This window comes from Salminus brasiliensis, chromosome 3 (genome assembly GCF_030463535.1).
Source record: "Salminus brasiliensis chromosome 3, fSalBra1.hap2, whole genome shotgun sequence".
Taxonomy (NCBI): domain Eukaryota; kingdom Metazoa; phylum Chordata; class Actinopteri; order Characiformes; family Bryconidae; genus Salminus; species Salminus brasiliensis.
In genome coordinates this window covers 12,340,359-12,362,649 of record NC_132880.1, presented here as the reverse complement: position 1 = coordinate 12,362,649, position 22,291 = coordinate 12,340,359, and the positions used below count along the sequence as shown (strand labels likewise).

The 22,291-nt window shown below is 37.5% G+C and overlaps 4 protein-coding genes across 5 annotated transcripts; 2 read left to right on the top strand and 2 right to left on the bottom strand.

Moving 5' to 3' along the window:
• Positions 1 to 1,935: 1,935 nt before the first annotated feature.
• On the bottom strand, positions 1,936 to 5,927 carry psmb8a (proteasome 20S subunit beta 8A). Its single transcript, XM_072674649.1, has 6 exons — positions 5,410 to 5,927; positions 5,001 to 5,142; positions 4,699 to 4,810; positions 2,851 to 2,980; positions 2,507 to 2,711; positions 1,936 to 2,121 (listed from the first exon to the last, which is right to left on the bottom strand). The coding sequence occupies exons 1-6, from the start codon at positions 5,554 to 5,556 to the stop codon at positions 2,033 to 2,035; spliced, it is 825 nt and encodes a 274-aa protein (XP_072530750.1). The 5' UTR covers positions 5,557 to 5,927; the 3' UTR covers positions 1,936 to 2,032.
• Positions 5,928 to 6,129: 202 nt separating this feature from the next.
• psmb13a (proteasome 20S subunit beta 13a) lies at positions 6,130 to 8,967 on the bottom strand. 2 transcript variants are annotated; one of them, XM_072675489.1, is made up of 8 exons: positions 8,851 to 8,967; positions 8,445 to 8,538; positions 8,188 to 8,285; positions 7,782 to 7,922; positions 7,315 to 7,430; positions 7,165 to 7,223; positions 6,901 to 7,052; positions 6,130 to 6,362 (listed from the first exon to the last, which is right to left on the bottom strand). In XM_072675489.1, the coding sequence occupies exons 1-8, from the start codon at positions 8,910 to 8,912 to the stop codon at positions 6,251 to 6,253; spliced, it is 834 nt and encodes a 277-aa protein (XP_072531590.1). In that variant the 5' UTR covers positions 8,913 to 8,967; the 3' UTR covers positions 6,130 to 6,250. The 2 variants fall into 2 exon arrangements, with proteins under 2 accessions (XP_072531590.1, XP_072531591.1); XM_072675490.1 differs by having other exon boundaries at positions 6,265 to 6,362; positions 7,032 to 7,052.
• A 53-nt stretch (positions 8,968 to 9,020) lies between these two features.
• Positions 9,021 to 15,005, top strand: psmb12 (proteasome 20S subunit beta 12). The gene is made up of 6 exons (XM_072675493.1): positions 9,021 to 9,149; positions 10,067 to 10,137; positions 10,329 to 10,460; positions 11,620 to 11,749; positions 13,367 to 13,511; positions 14,660 to 15,005. The coding sequence occupies exons 1-6, from the start codon at positions 9,105 to 9,107 to the stop codon at positions 14,785 to 14,787; spliced, it is 651 nt and encodes a 216-aa protein (XP_072531594.1). The 5' UTR covers positions 9,021 to 9,104; the 3' UTR covers positions 14,788 to 15,005.
• A 2,725-nt stretch (positions 15,006 to 17,730) lies between these two features.
• psmb9a (proteasome 20S subunit beta 9a) lies at positions 17,731 to 19,815 on the top strand. Its single transcript, XM_072675491.1, has 6 exons — positions 17,731 to 18,077; positions 18,237 to 18,304; positions 18,396 to 18,527; positions 18,804 to 18,933; positions 19,270 to 19,411; positions 19,528 to 19,815. Exons 1-6 carry the CDS (start codon positions 18,021 to 18,023, stop codon positions 19,653 to 19,655), a joined length of 657 nt encoding a protein of 218 aa, XP_072531592.1. The 5' UTR covers positions 17,731 to 18,020; the 3' UTR covers positions 19,656 to 19,815.
• The last annotated feature ends 2,476 nt before the right edge of the window (positions 19,816 to 22,291 follow it).

Below are 22,291 nucleotides of genomic sequence, written 5' to 3'. Positions count from 1 at the left end.
GTATTGAGGATTTGTTTGTGTCTTCGCCACTAGGGGGTATATTGAAACGACTACATGTCAGCCTATTCTTTTTAATCATGTGACTTCTCAACAGCTCGTGTTCAAACAAAAGCTCTTGTGACCTGAGAATGGCCACACTTTGAATGCAACATAATCAAGTTATCTAAGATACATGCTCATATCCTCTCCTTAATATAGCCTATGCACACCGATATACGTGGCGTAACGTTGCATATAGACCAGAAGGCATTTTTCCCATCAACTTATTTCTTCTCATTTATCTTTCAGAGACTTTAAGTCGCTAAAGAAATGACGTATGGATTGTTTCTGGATAAAATTTCCAGTCTTTTCATTTCCCCTCAGACTTATGTTACTTTATGCCACCTTTTACATAATGTATTTTTAAATTTGTTATTTATGGTCTTTTTTCGTTTTGAGATTTTAACAGTCATTAGAACTTGGACTTTTCATACAGTCGTGCATTTTAGTCTTGCTGTGGTAAATTACCCTACAGCTTTTGGTGTTTCCACCACTGAGCGGGCCTATGGTGGAGGTGAAACCAACTGTTTGGACAAGCAAGTTTGGACGATTTTAAGTGCCTGTGACTGACAGGAGCCCTAAAATGTATAAATGCGTATTTTGGCAGAATTGTTGAGTTGTGTGACCAAATGTAATATGTTTACATGAGGCCCAAAATCCTACACAGTAAATTGCCAGTATTCAATAAACACTGCTAAAATGTAACACTTCTAGTGTTCGTTTAACACTGGCAAATTTTCTGTGTATAATAGTGCTCTATATAGTAATTTGGACTTTCGCATGTAGGGAATAGTGGCCATTTTGGAGACAGCTCAGCAGATTTTAACTATATGCAAGTGAGTACGACCGCTGCGTTGCGGATAAATGCATGGTATTTACATGCATTTTTCATTTTAGAAAGTTTTCTTCCTTTTTGAAAACACCCGTGTTAATTTAGCCAACACAATGATCCTTCATGCCCGTTGGGTAAGGAAATTGTCATCTTAGAAGAGACCACTCCCATCAGGATAGCAATTAATAGCTGTGTATTGCAGTGATCATTTCCTTTAAACAGTAGATCCAACTATGCAAGTTCTATGCCACTCACAGCATAACAGAGCAGAGCAGCAGATTACTCACTTTGTCAAAGGGTCAATCATTCAGTCTGCGTTTGTGTTTTTAGTCACCTGAGGAGCTGCTCTTCTGTTCCACACCTTCCAAACCTATCACACTTATACACTACAGAAGCATTCAATACAAAGATCCAGAATATGCTGCCCCAGCGATCAATATGTGTGCCATAAAATACAACATATACCACCCGAGTGGGCAGCAAGATTTATACAATGTCAAAAGATATATTTTATTCAAACTTTTACTTTGCAGCATGAGAAGCTTATATGGCTTCAAATATTAAAGTGTTGCTGACAAGTGTTGTAGCCTAGCACATAGCTGTTATTAGGACAATAAGGTCCTCAAAATAAAAAACGAGAAAGGTGTTTAAAGCTTTGTTCGTGCAGTATTTCCTTTAAAATACTACTGTATTTAAGAGAAACCCTTACGTACAATTACAAAGCGCAGCAAATACTTATAAATAAATTTGCTTCAGTAAAGAAACTTCACATCCATAACTAAAACATCTTAAGGGGAAAATATAAGAGAGTTTTCTAGCAGAATTGTCTAGCATTGAATCATATAAAAAGAACAGCTACTTTATGGTTTATGCTACTATGTAATGTAGCACATGCTTACCTTTTGGATCTTTCTTGTGCATTTGTGGACATTTAACACTTTAAGTTTGACAAAATGTATAGCTTACATCACCTACATTATTGCTTACATCAGATCATGCATAATTTTAAAAGTACATGCTTTTGGGTAACCTAACCCTAACCCTAAAAAATCAATACAAATGTATTTGGTGTTTAGTTTACCAATCTCTTTATTTGAAAATGAATTAGGTAGACACAGAGCAATGACAAAGTTTTGTGTCAGTATAAGAACTGGTCTGGGATCAGAACATTCCCTTTCTGTAGCGGTGGATTAGCTCAGACACATCCTCCTTGCATACCTTGATCCAGCCATCCTCCTGCATGTGATAGACTACAAGGACACAAAAGAAGAAACAGACATTTACAAATCTACACATACACATGCACATTTGATTTAAGATTATGGTTGTGTGTAAGGCTCTCTGCAAAAGCATAATTTGTGTGATTCTGTCATTGTTTAACATTAAAATATATGTGAAAAAGTACAAATTTGAACCTGTCAACACAGAATGTAAAGCCATCATAAATATACTTTACCACATAACTATGTTATTAATTATAATATGTGCAATATGTGTAATTACATGTATATAGCATAGCAAAATCTAGCTAATAACTGACATTTATGAAGCTTTAATTTATGTACAGGGGCACCGGCAGAATTCAGTATCAAATGCACAGACAATCCTGGTTTATTATTAGTGGAAATGACTTACGGTTGACCACTCCACCAGAGTAGGCATCTCTGTGTGTGGCGTGGGCAATGCCACGTCTGCCCAGCTCATATGCCTCTTCTACAGTCATATCCTCACGGTAGCCACTGTCCACTACACCGTACGCATAGCTGTTCCCACAGCCTGTGGAAAACATCCGGCCAGAGAGACGTGTACCATTGTCATTAACATAATACAAACCTGGACCCTGGGTGTCAAAGCAAAAGCAAAGGGATCAGATCAGTGACATGTCTACTCATTACTTATCCAGATTGAGAAAACAGTGACTCAAAGATATAAACATTACTTATCACAGAAAATAAAATCATACACATATTGTACTGTACCTTTTTGTCCCAGCCACAGATCATGCTACCCATTGAGAGGCCCATGCCTCTATAACCCAGCATCATGTTGGACAGTAACTTCGAAGCTGCAGACACTGAGATCCTCTGCTTGTTACGTAGCTTGTAAAGCCTGAAGACATAAACGAAACACAAACACAAAGCACAGACAATAAATATTTTTGTTGGGGTAATTTCTAATGGAGTAGACAAAATATATAAAGTAATAGAAAATTATTGTATTAGCTAGCTGGCACCTACCATGTTTACCCTACATTATGGGTGTATTTTTTAAACTTAAATGTACAGTGGGGCCAAAAAGTATTTCTATAGTATAATAATTTTCATCATAGGTACACTTCAACTATGAGAGACAAAATGAGGAAAAAAAATCCAGAAAATCACATTATGCTGGAAAATAAGCATTTGGTCAATAACAAAAGTTTAACTCAATACTTTGTAACATAACCTTTGTTGGTAATAAATGTTTTAGGGCAGTTGCTGGGCAACAGAGACTTTCAACTCCCTCCACAAATTTTCTATGGGGTTGAGGTCTGAAGACTGGGTAATCCACTCCAGGACCTTGATGCTTTTTACAGAGCCACTACTCTGTTGCCCCGAGAGGTGTGTTTTGAGATCATTGTCATGCTGGAAGACTCAGCCACGTTCTATCTGCAATGCACTTACTAATGGAAGGAGGTTTTGGCTTAAAATCGCACTATACATGGCCCCGTTCATTCTTCCCTTAACACGGATCAGTTGTCCTGTCCCCTTTGCAGAAAAACAGCCCCAAAGCATGATGTTTCTACCCCCATGCTTCACAATAGGTATGGTGTTCTTGAGCTGCAACTCAGCATTCTTCTTTCTCCAAACACGACGAGTTGAGTTTTTACCAAAAAGTTCTATTTTGGTTTAATCTGACCACATGATATTCTCACAATCTCTCTTCTGGATCATCCATATGCTCTCTGGCAAACTTCAGACGGGCCTGGACATGTACTGGCTTAAGCAGGGGGACACGCCTGGCACTCCAGGATTTGAGTCCTTCTCAGCATAGTGTGTTACTGATGGTAGCCTTTGTTACTTTGGTCTCAGCTCTCTGCAGGTCATTCATCAGGTCCCTCCCTGTAGTTCTGGGATTTTTGTTCACCGCTCTCATGATTAAAATGTAATGTTTTATCATTTTTTCCTATTTGTCACATTAACATTGTTTGAATATTATCCCAAATGTCTTGGAGGTCATCTGGATGTTTCTGACAACTGCGAGACAAGCCTTTGTGTGCTTTTTGGTCATCAGAGGTTTGCGATTTGCAACTGTTCCGTGATTATCATTTTTGCCCTGTGTTGTGTACACTGCGGTTCTTTAGATGTTCGTCTGGGTCCTATTGTGACCTCCTGGATAAATCGTCAATCGAAAACGCTTGGTGAATCTTAATTTTTTTATTTTAAAAGTGGCATTATATGTTTACTTTTGTCTTTATCTCCTATTGCACTGTGTGTTTACCTCTTGTCTGTATCTTATAATAAAATAAGTTTGATGATCTGAAACATTTAAACGTGGCAAATATTAAGAATTTAGGAAATTAGAAAGAAAATTAGGTAATCCAACTTCTGGATGATGAAGACCCACTGGGGCAACCCAATAGTTGTAATTTTGAGCATCTGAAAGCAGCAAACACGTTATCTTATGTAAAGAAAAACGTTTTCTTTTTTATGTAAAAAAATGATGAGTTAATTCACTGGTAAAATTACCTGATACGGCAACACATGTACACACACAGATAATGATACCTTTATCTGTGCACCCATTCCATCCATAAACACACACTTTACATTCAAGTTCAAACAAACCTGCACTCTTTAGCCAGAAGTCTTTCCCAGTACTGACAGTCTGCTGCACTGCCGGACATGGTGCCCAGCAGATAAGGGTTGATCTCAATCACCTTATTTGCTTCCTTTGAAGCTGTCCAGACACACAAAACATTCACATTAGAATAAAAAAATGAGGAATGAGTCTCAATTGTGCGTTTACATTTACAGTTATGCTATGACTTTCTAGGTTACAAACAATGTTTCATTGTAACATTATGTGGTAGCCTTTCATATGTGCAACTGTGTTTTATTTTTTTGTGTAGTGAAGTGAGTATACTTACCAATGTAACTACCAGCTGAGGCCCTAGAGTCAACTGCCACAATGACACCATGGCGAAACTTGAAAGCCAGTGTGGTGGTGCCATGGTTCATGTCAATTGATATTCCATCCTCACAACTGCATGACTTTAGAAATGTTGAGGGCTGAAAAAAGAGGAGTATTTACATAACATATTTACAATATGTTATGCATGGCACCTGCAATTATTGTTACTTGGAGGATAGAGGTAGTATTTTGGAATCAATGTGATGTGTTTCAATGATTCTATATTTGAGACTATGTGCTTCCTCGTGTCACTGCTTTCATTTCAGCAGAAACAGCTTTTCTATACTTACTTTATGTTTTTTATAGTTGGCTATACAGCTTTAAGAACAAAATACGTTTATCAATTCGTGAAATTCATTACTTACGTCAACTCCAACTGGAACAGCAAATTCTTGCGATTTCGCACCGAAAGTATAGTGATTCTGTCGATCCACGAAATGTGTTTGTCTAGAACCAAACTGTCCTCCAAACCCGTATAAGAACGAGTATCCACTTACTTCTGAAAGAGCCATGCTCTATTTTAAACAAGAAAATATATTAGTGTAAGGTAAAAGCAAAGGTGTATCCCAAAAGATTTGCCCCGGTGAAATGTGATCTACCACAGGAAGACAGTCTTTCTATTTTTGAAACCGAAAGTTTGGGAGATACTGGTTTATTTAGTTTCGTTTTTGCCCGTAGCTTACTGTTTTTACAAATATTTTATAAAGTTTTCAGAAATTTTTAAGTATTGCACATTCTCCCGTGTACATGTATTCGATGTTTTTACATGAACGTTAAAAATGTTGGTTTTGCGGAAAAGAAAAGGAACTCACCTACCTGACGATTTACCCCACACGGCTAACCAATGGGTGCCCTTGTCTACTCGCATCATCAGTTCACAGGAAGAAATCTTGCCGACAGGTTGCGCTACATCTTATATCGTACAGTTGTACCAGCAGTCTCGCGGCATATGTATTACTACAGACTACCTACTTTTACCTACAATTATTTATTACATGATGTATGGTAAAGATGATGCTAACGACTAAGCTTATTTTTGGTTGTATGTTTCTTTTAGCCATGAATAGAAATACAACACAGACAAATGTAATTTAGTCATTTATTGCAGTATCATCATATTCACATTTATAAGTGAAAATGTGCTTCTCTTGCTTTCTGACTGTAGTCATTATTTATTTTTTCAATATCAGAAGAGGAATGCAAGGCTCAGGATGTTTCCATTGTTTGAACATTCTCATGTACAAGCTCCAGCTCCAAGCGAACCACCTTCTCTGTCAAAATAGGAGTCGTACCTGGCTTATATTTATATTTTTCCTGTCTGAAAAAGAGAGAGAGAGAGAGAGAGAAAAGAGAAACCATTAACCAACTCGGATTGTCCTCACTTTTTGTGAGTCTTGTGAATTACTGTACTGTACTGTATCCACATTAAGCCTTTATATAATCACACAACACAACAGTTTAATAGATACTGTCTTTCTGACTAAGCATTACATTTAAAACATTAAACCTCTCTACTTCTGTTTGCTGAGCAATGCTACAAAAACTGCAGTGTGCTTTAAGTTTTGACTGTTCCAATAACACAGTTTTACATTCAATGTGAGAATAGAACATCTGGTAGGCCATATAGGCTTTTTTTGCTTTCCAAAATTATTTTAATTCAAGAACTAGAAAATATTAAATGAAGTGGTGCCACTGCTCTCTAAAAATAGAAACTGAAGGGGAAAATTTTATGTACATGTGAGAAAATGCCAATGGAACCTATAGGAACTGCAATATTGCAATTTTACCTATAGGTTCCATTGGCATGGTGAACAGTGCAAACATGGTGAACATGAATGATCTAATGTCCTTCTCACCTCTTGTCCTTGTATTCAGATTCCTGATAGGGTCTTATGTAATCCACCCCTTGTCTGGTGATGACACATATGTCTATGTTGTTCCCTGAACCCAGGTCACTCATGATACCTGCATGGATGGCATCACTCACCAAATTCTTGGCCTCCTCAATCTGGAGGACAGGGTAAGTGTAAGAGTAGGCGAGTTTAGCACTGTTACCGCCCACTGTTTTGTGATTTATGTGAATTCAACAAGAAAAAGATTATTTAAAAATAGGCAAATACCTCCATAGTGGCTTTGAACCTGTCCTCCAGAACTCCCATTGCAGCTAAATCTCCAGATCCTAAGCAAACCCAGTGATTAACTGCATTAACAATGATATTACAGTATAAACATGGCATGTTTTGAATATGTTTACTGGGTCATATGCTTACCCATAGCAAGATATGGAACCTTGTCCATGTCTCCATAGGGCCCCACTGTATAGAGGTGACTCCCAGTGCAATCCACCCCTCCTAGAATAAGATTTGCTCCAATCCCACCTCGATACCTGAGATATGACATTACCACATATATGGCATTAACAACAGGATGAACAAACATAGGCAACAATAAATGTTAGTCAAAACATTTATTTAGTTTAGTTACAACAGCTAAAAGGCTTTTTGCACATTGCATCAACATGTTTTTGGTCATTGGATGGTTACATAAAATTATACAATCACAACACTTTTTCACAAATTAAAGAATGACAAGTTAGCTGTATCTCATGTCTTAATAGGTACACTGGTAGTTACAGGTGAGAAACCATTGTTTGCAGCAGGGTACTGAAAGTAAAATTATATCCCATCTAGCCATTACACAATTTAGTGACAAGTGAAAATGGAATGCTCAACCCCACCTGAAGAGCATATCCTGTAGGATGCTAGCTGCCATGATGACTCTGGGATTTCTGCCACTATTCATGGAGAAAATGGTGAGGTTGGAAGAGAGCAATTCCGTACTTTTCTCTGTGTCTGCTGCCGTTCCTGCTCCACAACAGCTAAAACACATTTTAAAAGTAATAAGCACATGTCTTGTATTCTTGTAGATTAATGGGGTATTTTTATTTACATTCATGTACAGGTAAAAGCTCTTACTTTTTCTTTATAAATTAAACCTGAGTGGTGTACATACATCATTTCTAACTAAACGGTTCACAACAATGACAATTTCATTATACACCACTTTCTTGCAACACAAGTTATGAGTATTGTTTAGCAGAATTTATTATTTAGGTGGAGGTCATATTCCAAAGCAGCGCTTACTATATGTTTGGAGCAATGTAGTGAATTTTGGCACATATTTTGTCTGCTACAACTTCACTGGAAGTGGCCCTTGTGTCTGCTCCCAGGACCACACCATCCTACAAACACACAGATACAGAGAGAGAGAGAGAGAGAGAGAGAGAGAGAGAGAGAGAGAGAGAGAGAGAACGAGAGAGAGAGAGATTGTTGTTAAAAATAACATACACATAATATACAGACTTAAATAAGGCTTTAGACTCTCTTCTGTTTGTATTTACCTTACAAACCACTCCTGCGATTGTGGTGCCAGTCTTTAGAGGTTTAGGTGCCTTAGTCTTTTCGTCTTCAAGCGTATTTTTAAAAAAAACATTTCTGAATGACAAAAGAAAGTGATTATGCTACAGTATACGCGCGGCTGCAAGACGTGTCACGCTGGACATGGCATACACAGACGAAAATACAATTTTACCACCTCACGTTCCTGGGTCAACTAATGAACCTTATTTCTTATGAAAACATAATACATTAAGAAAAACAACGCTTTTATGTCGAATCAAAGTGGCAAAAATACTTTCACTTTTGGTGAGTGCAGCTCTCACATGCTACCACTTATGTATGTATTTAAGTATGTTTTGTGCATTTGGTGAAATTGATGATTATTCAAGTAAATTGATTTGAGCTTACCTTGAAGAGTTCTCGAAATTAAACCCTGACTTAGGTGCCTCAAAGACATGGGAAAACGCCATGTCTACGTTGAACTATTCTTGTCGAATTTCGGATGTAGCTGTGTGGAGTTCAGTCGGTGCAATTGCGTTTCTGTGTCCAGTGGTGTCGCCGTCCAACTGTCTGGCATCACATGTTCAGGAATTGTAACTTGTAAATGGAGTAAAACGTTCCAGGCTGAAGCTCGATCGGTTTGTTCTCACTTACGTCTAACGATGGAAGGGCACCAAAACTGTCAGTATAATGGAGTCAGCACAGGTGTAAGTAGTTCAGTGTATAACAACGCTAACAGCACATGGTATTTGATTCAGATTTAGAGTTTTTAAAGATAAGGATAGTCTAACAAAGACAGACGTTTCCACGTCTTGCCAATTCAGGAACAAGCTAATAAAAAAACGACGGAATAAATTGATATTATTGTTATTATTACCCGTTACAGTTTAGGGCTAATTTTTTTATTTTATTTAATAAGGTATGAATAATTCGTCGTTTTCAGAGCCACTTTCACTTTCATCTTGCGCCATTGTTGGATTTCTGTTTGTGGAGGCCAAATGGCTGTTATATATAATCGTGAGAGATTTATTGATGATTAAATGTCTTAGCGTTACACTATGTAGGCATTAACATCCCGTCATGTAGTTTAGCGAGTAACCTATAGAGGAATGCTAATAATGTTCAGACATTTTTCTAAAGGAAATCATAAAATATGATTCCTCTAAAATAATGTACTTTAATGGTGCCACATTATAGAAATCATAAAAGAAACTCTAGCAGAAACAGATTACTATTGCAATGGGCGTATGATGCAGTATTGTATTATTTTTGGTTGGGCAGGATAGCCCTCAGTAAGATGCTAACCACAGCTACTTTATTTTAGCTGATGTAACTCTCCTTCAAGTACATTCAGCTGTCTAATGTATGTAATGTATTAGTGGCAGATTGGAAATATGTGGTTTGCAGGCTTCATGTGTAAGGAAGCACATTCTTGCTTTTACCCTCCCAGCACTGGTGGCCTGTGATAGGGAGTCTGATATGACTAAAGTTTAGGATCAAATTGGGATTAAATACAAGAAAAAGGTAACAACAAATGGAAAGATTTTGTTTCGACAGTGCATATGTAATCCATTAATCAGTAGGACATAATTAACTGTTGATTTAATACTCCCTTGTTTAATAGACGACCATCCTTGCAGTAAAATATAATGGAGGAGTTATCATTGGCTCTGATTCCAGGGCCTCAATTGGTGGGTGAGTATCATAAAAGTACTAGTATTACTAGTATTTTTACATACTGCATTAATACTGAACAGAAAAGACATGCAGTGATTAACTCTGCTTAGCTGAGTCAATGTATACCCATGAAAACTGTCCTTGCTGTTTACAGACACACACAAACAAATACACATTTTTCAATCTGTGTTGTATGTCTGATTCCATAGGTCTTATGTGTGCTCTAAAGTCATTAACAAGCTAATCCAGGTTCATGACAGGATATTCTGTTGCATTGCTGGCTCTCTGGCAGATGCCCAAGCCGTTACAAAAATGGCCAAGTTCCAGCTATCTTTCCACAGGTATACATGCTTATCCATATACATGCTTATCCATCCATAATAATCCTTTAGAACCAAAACTGTGTTTATTGAGCCATTCTGCTGATTTAAAATGTTATCAAATTCTAACTAAAAAATCCCAATAATTGTGAGCTTAAAACTGATCCAGAAAAGAACTTTATTAAAGGCACAGACTTGCACTGTCCGTGTGTTGGTATTTAAGTACATTGTGGAAGGACCTGGCCAATGTGTGATTAGCTTGTAGCAGTTTTGTTAATGGTCTGTATTCTAGTATGGAATGGAATTCCAAGAACTCGAAAGCAACTGTTAATTATCGCCAGCACTTTATTAAGCTTATATATATAATAAACCATTACTGTTGTAGCAAAATTGTAACTTTAAATGAGAAAAAATATATATATTTTTAACACATTCTATTGATTATGTAAAGGACATTTGGTGAAAAAATATGTTTTGCTATGACAACAAAATTAATCTAGACTACAAATGATTACAAAATAAAGGCTGTTGATTGATGGCTAAATTACAATATTAAAAAATCAGATTTTCCTTTTTAGTTCAGGTCAGATTAGGACAATAGTATGGTGGGCCACTGTGCACAAAAATGTAATATGCATCTAGTGATTACGCATATGAGTAGGGAGCAGATCATAAACTCTAAGCTGCTTTATATGTATAAGTTCACAATACAGTGCATATCAAGATGCACAAAATAATGCAATACTATTCAATATAGTGTGATAATACATTTAGAATTATTTTGGATTAGAAAAAGTAACAGCCTTATGTCTTAAGTAGCATCAGTATAAAACCGATGTAAGAAAAACGCATAGTTATACTGTTATAGTATTAGTTTTTAGTAGAGATGTCCCAAACACTAGCCAAGAGTGTATATAAATAAAGTGACTTTAAAAATTAGAGGAAATTTCTCAGTGGCCCTGCGAAGACCTTTTCCAAAGGACTACTCAGATACTTCACCTGTGGATATTACTTAAAGCTCTTTAAAGTGACCGAGTAAGAAGTAACAATGATGTGATAGAATAGACATTAGAAGACACTTAGGAGTTTAGTATAACTTGTAAATCTACAATAAATATGTCCATTACAGTTACTTTTAATTGTTATAAATGTTCTTACTAATATTGTATTCTTTTTTTAGTGTACAGATGGAGTCTCCTCCCTTGGTGAAATCTGCAGCATCTGTGCTAAAGGAACTTTGTTACAACAACAGGGACGATTTGCAGGCCGGTTTTATCACGGCAGGTTGGGACAGGAAAAAAGGGGCACAGGTATGCTGCTAACTTAGGGCATAATTGAGTTGACTGCTCTTAGTAACGGTGTGCCGCTGGTCTGGTATGGGTGGTGGTGGGTGGGGGGCCTGATGGTTGACATGGTAGGTGGCAAAATACATCAGATATTATTCAAAAACACTGTAGATATTATTCTCTAGATATTATTTAAAAACGCTGTAACACTTTCACTTCTTTCGAGATTATCTACATTGATATATCAAATCCGGTCACTAATAAAAATACATTCACACTAATTAATATTTATAGGCCTCTAGGGCTCTATTCTGAATTTTTAAAAGAATTTAGTAATTTTGCTGCAGACTTCGCAGCGTGCAGTGACAAAGTTATAATAGTAGGAGACTTTAATATTAATTTTGAAAAAGCAAACGATCCATTAACAAAGCAGTTTGTATCAATCTTAGATTCTGTCGGCTTTACACAAAACGTAACTGGACCCACACATTACTGTAACCATACCCTAGACAATGTCCTGACCCTGGGTGTTAGCATTGATCATCTAAATATTGTACCTCAAAGCTCAGTAATATCAGACCATTATCTTATCTCCTTTGCGCTACATCTTAGGCAAAATGTTCATTTGTCCCCCCTGACACTGCCTAAAGCACGCAATAACCCCAATGACAGCTGTACAGTTTACTGAAAACCTCCCACCCCTATCGACCTTAGCTTACACTCCGTCAGACCAAAACGGAGATAGTTAAATTAACCAACGATCTAGAAAATACCCTTCGATCAACATTAGACAAAATAGCACGTTTAAAATTAAAATGACAAGGCAAAAAAGGCTTGCACCGTGGTACAGTGATCATACTCGTACCTTAAAACAAACAGTGCAGAAACTAGAGCGTAAATGGCGGGCGTCCAAACTAGAGGTGTTCCACTCTGCGTGGAAGGACAACCTTAGTCAATATATCACTGGGGTTTTTGATCCTTCATGTCTTACGTCACTTCTTTTTTGTCTCTGTCTTTTACTAATTACTAATTATGTAAAGCTGCTTTGTGACGACAACAGTTGTAAAAAGCACTATACAAATCAATTTGACTTTGACTTGGACTGTAATAAGGTGCCAGACTATCTACAGTCATGTTGCACATCAGCTGCAAGTGGTAGGAACATTGCTAGAGAGGAGTTTGGAAGAGCCTGTCTTATTTAAACCTCTGACATTTATTTTGGTTTGCTTTTAACTTGAATGGTATCCACATGGATCCAGATCCTGGATCTGAGGTATTCGGAAAGAAGGTTGTAGATGCATGTGAGTCTGGGACGGGTGAAACTACTGCCAACATGGTTAGATCACTTCATCCTAACAAGTTCATAACAGATCTCAAGATGCATAAAGAAGTTTCCAACACGTTTCTAACAAATGTCTGATGTTTAAACATTTAAAAAAGTGAAAATTGCCATGTAATGTCCTAGGTTTTTACATGACTGTATGCTTTTACAGCATCTATCACAGCAGGAGAAGTGACATGTCCTGTAACATTTGCATAATCTTAAATAGAATACACAAATCTAATGACCACATATAAACTTTTTATGTTCTCTTTTTTGTTTTGTTTTTTTGTCTCTTTTTACTGTGTGTGTCTGTTTAGGTGTACACAGTATCAATGGGAGGAATGCTGATCAGTCAACCTTTTACTATCGGTGGTTCTGGTAGCACCTATATCTATGGCTATGCAGATGCTAAATACAAACCTGACATGAGCCGTGAGGAGTGTCTTCAGTTCACTACGAATGGTACAGTGGAATTAAAAGGGAATTCTGTAAACCACTAAATCAGAGAAGAACCACAGGACAATTTAAATGCAGTGTGTTTAATTTCCTAATAGTTTTGTTTGTACTAGCCAGTATGTGAAGCATAATTGTACGATCCATTGTACATACGTTAACCTAAGGGCATAGAATTCGATGGGGACATATCCAGCAGCTACTAAACTGACCCTAGCAATAACTTTGATTAAAAATAAAATACAGCTCTTTGTAAGTCTCTAGTCAGTGTATTTGGTACACAAACGGTTAACATATCTGGTTCTTTACTACACATCCCGTCCCCTCAAGATAAGATAGTCCTTTATTAGTCCCGCAGTGGGGAAATTCACAACACTAACAGGACTGGCTTTGTCGTTTCTTGCTGGTTGTAAGATACCTTTGTTAACTAGATGTGCACATAGTCTCAGTGAGGGATGCCATCCAACAGCTGTGTGCATATAAATTGTGTCTCGTAATGATTCAGTTAGGGAAAGTGCATTTATTTTTGAATGAGAAAGGACTCTGTAGTCTATTATATGGAATTGGTGACAACCATAAATGTTAATGTATGTGTGTGTGTTTGGTAAGCATGACTTAGTGATATGGTTAGTCAGGATGGCAGACAGAAAAAGAAATCTCAATTGCTAATGTGCAGAGTCAACCATAATGGCAATAATACTTAAAGCCATAAATGTTTTTTTTTTCTGTCAGGTGACAGAAACAACCCCACTGTTTAGCTCAGACAGTGGAGAAGCAGGGTCATGCCAAAACTGCCAGACTGAAATCAGTACGAACTAAAAACTTAAATGGCAATTACTGAATAGTGCCGTTTTTGTCATTATGAATGTTTACTTGTTTAGATGTTCTAACAGGAGGTACAGAAAGCGAACTGTGGTGTTGGTTAACAATCTAAATTGTGTCATTATTGTCACAGGATCTTGTTCTTGTTCTCTCATCTGAAGTTATATTTACCTGATCAGACTTGCTATTTTTTATGTCCTTATTCATAAACCCTGTCAAAAAGGGTGTATTTTATTTTATCACATGACTGTATGCGGATGTGAGTGTGACATTTATTATATGTGAGAAAAGGTGAGACTAGATTGTTAACTTTCTTTCTTTCTTTTTTTCTCCAGCTTTGGCCCTGGCTATAGGCAGAGATAATGTGAGTGGTGGTGTGGTCCACTTGGTTGTGATCACTGAGAATGGAGTTGAACATGTGGTCATTCCTGGTGATAAACTGCCCAAGTTCCATGATGGATAGAATATAATAGGACCAATCAACATTCTGAAATAGCGTGACCAGCTGAAGTCTTGCTGAAGTCCTGTTCACATGCAGTTTTATATTGAATAATAGCTCTTAAATCAACTATGTGATGTTCAAATCTATTTACTGTTTTTATGGTTCATGTTTCAGTAATGCCAGGCTGGGTAACAGGCTCTGGCAAAGTAATAATTTTATTAAATTGGTTTATTCAGTTTTATTACTACTTTGTATTATTTAATTCCTTTCTGAAATTAGTATAAATATAGGTGTCTTAACACATCTCCTGTTACCTGATATCCCACAACCCCTTGTCTGCTTATAAAAATAGTAGAATCTATGTCTTGGGACTTGTGCTGGTTCAAGTAGATCAGACAAAGAAGAGCTGTTGGAGGTTTTAAACACTATATTACTTCACTGTTCATCTATAAGATGCATCTACTTTGTTGGTCCACTTTGTAGATGTAAAATCTGTTGCTGCACAGTTTGTCAAGTCAAGTCAAAGTTATTTGTATAGCGCTTTTTTACAACTGTTGTTGTCACAAAGCAGCTTTACATAATCAGAAATTAAATAACATCACTCCCAACGGTGACAATCTTGGGAGGAACCAAGACTCACAAGGTAAATTATTGTTATAAATTATTGATGAAAGTTACCAAACCATCTATACTGTTGTACTGCTCTGATCATAATCATATATAATAATATAATAATCATGGTATAGGATAACTTAATATATTCATGGCAGTGATGGTAAGAGTAATGAAAGTAATGATAGTTAATAGTAGTAATATTAATACTGGCAGATAGTTAAGAGTCCATTTAGGTTTTTTAGGTAGCAGTGGTAGAAGGGTGTGCCGCTGGTCTGGCATGGATGGTGGTGGTGGTAGATGGCAGCTGGTCTTGACACAGGTAGAGGGGACCGAGATGGGTCTGTAATTACACAATAAACTAGGATCAAGAGTTGTTTTATTGATTAAAGGTTTTATGACTGCGAATTTAAGGGTTTTGGGTACATGCTTTAAGCTAAGGTATGAATTATCTATTTTTTCAAAGAGGTCTGATTATAATTGGGAGCATTTCATTAGATTTTTTTTGGAGGGAATTGGGTCAAGTGTACAGATTGACACGTCAAGTGTACACTTGACCCACACAGGCCTGGCTGTGGGAGTGGGTAGAAGACTTCAAGCCTTTATTCTACTACTACGTTATGTTCTAAAGCAGCTATGCCATGTGTGGTTTAATAAGGAGGGTTGGATTTGTTGTCTAATGTTTTCTATTTTATTATTAAAATAGTCCATAAAAACATTACTGGTTAAAGAAGATGGAATCTGGGGTTGAGTATCTGACTGGCGTAAGTTTTGAGATCTCACTAAATACTCTGGGATTGTTTTGTTATTCTCAAATAAGCTGAGTGAGCTTTAATGAGTGCCTTTTTATATTGTCTAAGGCTGTCCTTCCAGGCAGAGTGGGCCCCACACACACACACACACACACACACACATAGTTACGTTATAGTATGATCTCTTCATATCTTATCATTCTGTAACATTGATTAGCTAAAACGCATGCAGACAGCACTCCTCTATCACCTTGGCTTTCATAACACACAGGCCAACCAATGGCACAGCAGCTATAGCTTCTATCACTCCTTTTTAAATCTAATAATTTAAAGTTGTTGAGTAGACAGACCACCTGCATCATTAGCCTGCTAAATAAAAAAACGTCACTCCTAACTAACAATAACAGAATAAAGAGTACATCCGAAATATGGAGTGCTGATAATGGCTGCAATGTGTTGGCACTGACACCGTGTGTTCGCGCGATTCTGCAGCGAGAGAAAGATAAGCTGGATCATACCATTTTGCAAGACAAGGGGAGGGGGGCTGCTGTATTTTCGCTGTTAAAATAATTGGTTTAATCATATACTCTCTATGGTTTTACAATTTCCAGCTTGTCAGATACATATTAACATATTAACTGGGACTATACAAAAAGGGATAGATACGCCCGTGGACATACCACTGATCAATAGGCCCAAAATGTTGCAGATCACTTCATCCTGGTCAGATCACTTAATCCTATCAAGTCAGAAACAAATCAAGAAGTTTCCAACATTTGTTTAAATATATATATATATATATATATATATATATATATATATATATAAATAGATAAAGATTTTAATCTGGTGTCTTAAGTTTTAAGACTATGTTTTTACAGTATCTGTTACCACAGATTGGTATTGGAGGTCTGCAGTTGAATAATAACGAAAATCACGGGTACAGTGTGATTACAGGTTAAGGTTAAGGGTAAATACAGTTTACTGCAGGAGACGTGACATGATTTATTTTAGTAGATATTCTGTAACATTTGCATCATCTTAAATAGCATACAAAAATCTAATTATCACATTCACGCTGTTATGTCTCTTTTTGTTTACTGTGTGTGTCTGTTTAGATATACACAGTATCGATGGGAGGAATGTTGATTAGTCAATCTTTAGCTCTCAGTGGTTCTGGTAGCACCTATATCTATGGCTAAGCAGATGCTAAATACAAACCTGACATTAGACGTAAGGTGTCTCTTCAGTTCACTACGAATGAAAAACAGAAATCAAACCAAAATGTCAATGGCGTAATTATATGGTTTTGTGCAGATTGGAGCCAACTTATGCTTTTGGGTTAGTATAGGTGTACGGACATGGAGACCGTGTTTTATTATGTGCCTTAATGTGCCAACTAAAATCCAGTTTGTAGTTTACCTATATAATTATAGTTGTTACAAATGGTCGATGTTACAAAAAAGCCTCATACAGAAATTCAGCTTTTAGTCAAAATTGTGCTGAACTTGCAGTTGGTTACCACTATTAGTTTGAAATGCCGCATGTCACAAACTAGCAACACCAGGCTAGTCTAACAAAGGCATTTCGCTCGAGTTAGTTTCGTTTTCACTTTTTAGGAAAAAGAATGTGAACACTGAGCCTAGCCGCCCGCCAAATAGCTTATTAGCCTATTTTTATGTTGTTGGATTTTTTTTTTTTCCAAAAAGCCTTAAATTTAAAGGGATACATCTAATACCTTAGGTTTATAGGTTAGCAGCTTCCATTCGTATCGAGTTCCAAGCTATTCTGTTCTGACTGGCGTCAGGCGTCAGGTTTGTGTTGCGTCGTGTTGTTTAAGTAGGCTCATTCTCGCGCACCTTTCCAGCTTTCGACATTTTCGCCAACACGATGTTGGAAGAATCGTCAGTACAACCCGAATGGCTATCTGAAGAGGTCAAAACCGGGGTAAGTGGATCTATGCTAAATTCGTTCAAATTGGAATTAAAATCATAACACTTCCTACTCTAAGTGCATGCTAAGCTCTGGCGCACTACTTCTGTACACGTATATTCCGCGTGTATAGTCTGGAAAAGGTAATCCTGATAACAATTTTTTCCTTCCCAGACTACTATCATAGCGATAGCATTTGAAGGAGGAGTTGTTCTTGGATCCGACTCGCGAGTGTCTGCGGGGTAAGGTATTCTGTGTATAACTGAGGTTTTAGTCTAATTCTTTCCACAGAAAGATCTTAACACAAAGTTCGTCTAAACCTTTTTTGAACAGGGCGTCAGTGGTGAATCGGGTCATGAACAAGCTCTCACCCCTCCATGACAAGATCTACTGTGCTCTATCCGGATCCGCTGCTGATGCTCAGACCATCGCTGAGATAGTAAATTACCAACTTGACGTGCACAGGTATTGATCAGATACTAACTGTGGCACTTCCATACTTAAATACTGTGTGACGTTTAAAGGGATGCAAGAGATTACAAGTCTCTTTCTCACACACATTCCTTTTAGTGTCACAAAGTATGAGTGGTATGACCACAGTTAGCCAGTCAACAACACAGACATGGATAAGACACTGGAATGCATAATGGGTCTAATAAGCTCGACCACACTATGGATGCAAAGCATGCATCCACTTGTTACTTGTTACATCTAACTGGAATGTGTTTATGTCCATCATAGCATTGAGGTGGGAGAAGACCCCTTAGTTCGCTCAGCTGCAACATTAGTGAAGAATATCTCCTACAAGTACAAAGAGGAACTGTCTGCACATCTCATTGTTGCAGGCTGGGACAGGCGAGGCGGTGGACAGGTTAGTGAAAGCCTAATAACAAGAATTGTGGTACACTGCATATATTAACTTTATCCAAATAAAAAACAAACTTTTATTGGTGTGGTATCCTGCTTGTCTCAGCAGTATTACCTTTAATTACTTTTTTATTTCAGTTAAAACATTTTTTTTATTATTACTTAAGTATTTCCTTAAACAATCATGTTGTTCATTTGATGGTATGTTGATATTGTTTGTACCTTGGGGAACACAAATACACAGTAATTTTTTTCTGACAGTATGATTTTTGTTTGTAATGACCTACTCATAGCCTTCTGCAGTGATTCTAAAATGTTACCATGTGTTTATATGCTATAGGTCTTTGTAACACTGGATGGATTACTGTCTAATCAGCCATTTGCCATTGGTGGCTCGGGCAGCACATACATCTATGGGTTTGTAGATGCAGAATACCGGAAAGCCATGACACGGAAAGAATGCCAGGAGTTTGTTGTAAATGGTATGAATTTCAAACTGTGCTTATCTTGTGTAGATACATTTGGCAGTGCATTACAGCACTGAAAAATTATAAACTCTTTTTCATTTTCCTCTCTTGTTTTGGTGTTTTCTTTCTAGCATTAACTCTGGCTATGAACAGGGATGGTTCTAGTGGAGGCGTTGCTTATCTTGTTACTATTGACCAAGATGGAGCTGAGGAACAGTGCATTCTTGGAAATAACCTACCTACATTTTTCGACCAGTGAAAGAATAGGATTTGTATTTTCAAATGTCCTAAGTAAATACATGTTTGCTGAAGCTCAGCCACAATGATCTGGTGTCACATTCTTAGCATGGCCAACAATTATATAATGTGTCATGTTTTTCATCTTACAGTTTAAAAAAAAAATAAAGAGTTTGCACCTATCAGTTGTTTATGCTGCTTTATTGTACATTTGTTTCAGAGTACAATTTTATTCAAGATTCAAGTGTTTTATTGTCATATGCACAGTAAACAGGCATTAACACTGTACAGTGAAATTCTTTCTGTGCTTGTCCTTCAATAACACTATATGACAAAGTTGTTACTAATGTTAGATCGCTTAGTACTGTTAACATTGTTGAAAAAAAAGGTGCACGTATTTGTCACTGTACAGTGTACACTGTACAGCGAAATGTGTCCTCTGCATTTAACCCATCTGGTAGTGAGCGGTGGGCAGCCAACTCCAGCGCCCGGGGAGCAGAGAGGGTAAAGGGCCTTGCTCAAAGACCCAACAGTGGCAGCTTGCTGAGCCGGGGAATCGAACCCACAACCCTGTTATCGATATCCCGGCACTCTAACCGCTGAGCCTTGAAAAGAGCATTGTGATCAAGCAGTGTGCAAACAGTCGTGTGACACATTAAACTGCCCTGATTGAGTTTTACTAGTCACACCTAACTGGAATGTGTATATGTCCATCGTACCATTGAGGTGGGAGAAAAAACCCTAGTTCGCTCAGCTGCTACATTAGTGAAGAATATCTCCTACAAGTACAAAGAGGAACTGTCTGCACATCTCATTGTTGTAGGCATTGGACCGGCGAAGCTTTGGACAGGTTAGTGAAAGCCTAATAACAGGAATAATAGAGTGAAATTATTTCTTTGCTAATCCCTCAATACCACTCAAAACTGTAGACATATAAATCAGTTGCCATAAATAGGTAGCTTGGTACTGTTAACATATTTGTGGGGTATTGTGCAAGAGCATGGCAGTAAATGTACATGTGCAGTATTGTGCAAAGAGCATTGTGAGCACACTTGTGTAACATCTACCTGATAGTAGAAGTGTGAAGAGGCTCTACTGAGTGTCACTGTCACTGGTGATGTTGAGTGCCCTGTGATGGCCTTGGTGTGGTAGTGGATTGGATCATTAGATCCAATGTATTGTATTATTATTAGTCATAAATGGGTCAGTCCCTTAGCATTGTCACAAAACTTTTGAACAAAAGAAAAACAACATGAAACTGCAGTTAAAATTGGAAATTGTGCAGTATTGTTGCAGAACTTTCCAGCAGACAAAAAGTAAAGCTGTCTAGTGGCTTAGAATAATAACTCATCAGTTGCTAGGTGGACACGAAACCAGTAGGTTAGACAACATCTAGTTCTATGAATGAAGGTGGCATCAACACTACGGTTCCATGGTTGGAACGTGAAATAGCCTTCTTCAGCAGCAAGAGAGTAGATGTGGAGAACATTATTTGATTCACATATTACATCAGCACAGCTTTTTTTATATATATACATTTTAATCTATATTGAAATTATATCTATTTTTTTATCTATATTAAAAATAAAATATAAGCAAGGTGATTATTAACATAATATACAATAAACTGGTCAAGATATTACAATGTGGGGTTTTTAATTACATTCATACTTTTGTTTTTTAATTGTTGAAACACGAGGGGAAAAAAATAAAACCCTACTTGACAAGTATTTACATGTTCGTTGTATGACTGCTGAAGGAAACCCCTAACGTGACACAGTTCAAATGTAAAATTGAAACGAACTTAATATCAGCCTCAACAACGTCTTACTTGGTCTTGGTCAGGGACGGACTGGCCATTTGGCATACCGCGCATTTTCCCGGTGGGCCGACAGTGCCGATCCCTTTCTTATTTCTGTATTGGTCTGACCGGCCCATAAAACCAGTAGGTCAGCGGCCCGATTGACACAGAGCCGACCCAATTAAAATGTTAAACACCAAACCTCTTTCGCGTTGGTCCTGCCTGCGTAACACATTCGGCAAAAAAGCGCAAGAATTTGTTTCCTAAGCACCGGCCCTTGAAACACGCTGGTTTGCGGCCCAATAGTTATTTTCTTTACTGACACAGGGCTGTCCCAATCATATCATGAAACCAGCAGGGGTTCAGTCCCTAATCGGCATCTGGCACCAGGAAGTGGCCACTAAGACGTCCGGAAATGACATCCACTGGTACGTGCCACTACACGAATGATAGATGCCGCTGATGCCTGTTAACGAGTGGCACTAGCCACTAACGCTACTGGCACCTGCCATTCGGAAAGATACTTGCCAACAACTCCTGTTACTAAAATGATTCTGCACATCGACTACTGGTATATGCCAACTATCGGCTCATCATAACTTCATAGTTGGCCATCAAAACCTGTGAAAAGTGACGAAAGTTTTCTTTATTTTTCTGTTTTTTTTTGTTTTTTTTTTAGATTTTGTAATGTGTGAAAGGATGAATAAAGTAACCACTATGAATAAAGTAAAGTTAAAATAAAGTTTTTATTTAAAAAGAAGGCAAATCAATTTCCAACCGTTGGACAACAAAGACAAGCAGATCCCCACACTTTTCCTGGAGGAACATTTTTCATTGCATTATTTTCATCAAAGACT

What these genes read in the sequence shown, in the direction of transcription:
- psmb9a (XM_072675491.1), top strand. Translation starts at nt 18,021, where the DNA reads ATGTTGGAAGAATCGTCAGTACAACCCGAATGGCTATCTGAAGAGGTC. An exon ending in CTGAAGAGGTCAAAACCGGG is followed by an intron (nt 18,078 to 18,236) that starts GTAAGTGGATCT and finishes TTTCCTTCCCAG; the next exon opens with ACTACTATCATAGCGATAGC. An exon ending in TACCAACTTGACGTGCACAG is followed by an intron (nt 18,528 to 18,803) that starts GTATTGATCAGA and finishes TGTCCATCATAG; the next exon opens with CATTGAGGTGGGAGAAGACC.
- psmb8a (XM_072674649.1), bottom strand. Translation starts at nt 5,556, where the DNA reads ATGGCTCTTTCAGAAGTAAGTGGATACTCGTTCTTATACGGGTTTGGA. An exon ending in CTCAGCTGGTAGTTACATTG is followed by an intron (nt 4,811 to 5,000) that starts GTAAGTATACTC and finishes GTGTCTGGACAG; the next exon opens with CTTCAAAGGAAGCAAATAAG. An exon ending in TCTGTGGCTGGGACAAAAAG is followed by an intron (nt 2,712 to 2,850) that starts GTACAGTACAAT and finishes TTTGACACCCAG; the next exon opens with GGTCCAGGTTTGTATTATGT.
- psmb12 (XM_072675493.1), top strand. Translation starts at nt 9,105, where the DNA reads ATGGAAGGGCACCAAAACTGTCAGTATAATGGAGTCAGCACAGGT. An exon ending in ACAGGAAAAAAGGGGCACAG is followed by an intron (nt 11,750 to 13,366) that starts GTATGCTGCTAA and finishes GTGTCTGTTTAG; the next exon opens with GTGTACACAGTATCAATGGG. An exon ending in TCTTCAGTTCACTACGAATG is followed by an intron (nt 13,512 to 14,659) that starts GTACAGTGGAAT and finishes TTTTTTCTCCAG; the next exon opens with CTTTGGCCCTGGCTATAGGC.
- psmb13a (XM_072675489.1), bottom strand. Translation starts at nt 8,912, where the DNA reads ATGGCGTTTTCCCATGTCTTTGAGGCACCTAAGTCAGGGTTTAATTTC. An exon ending in TCGCAGGAGTGGTTTGTAAG is followed by an intron (nt 8,286 to 8,444) that starts GTAAATACAAAC and finishes GTGTGTTTGTAG; the next exon opens with GATGGTGTGGTCCTGGGAGC. An exon ending in GGTTCCATATCTTGCTATGG is followed by an intron (nt 7,224 to 7,314) that starts GTAAGCATATGA and finishes GGGTTTGCTTAG; the next exon opens with GATCTGGAGATTTAGCTGCA.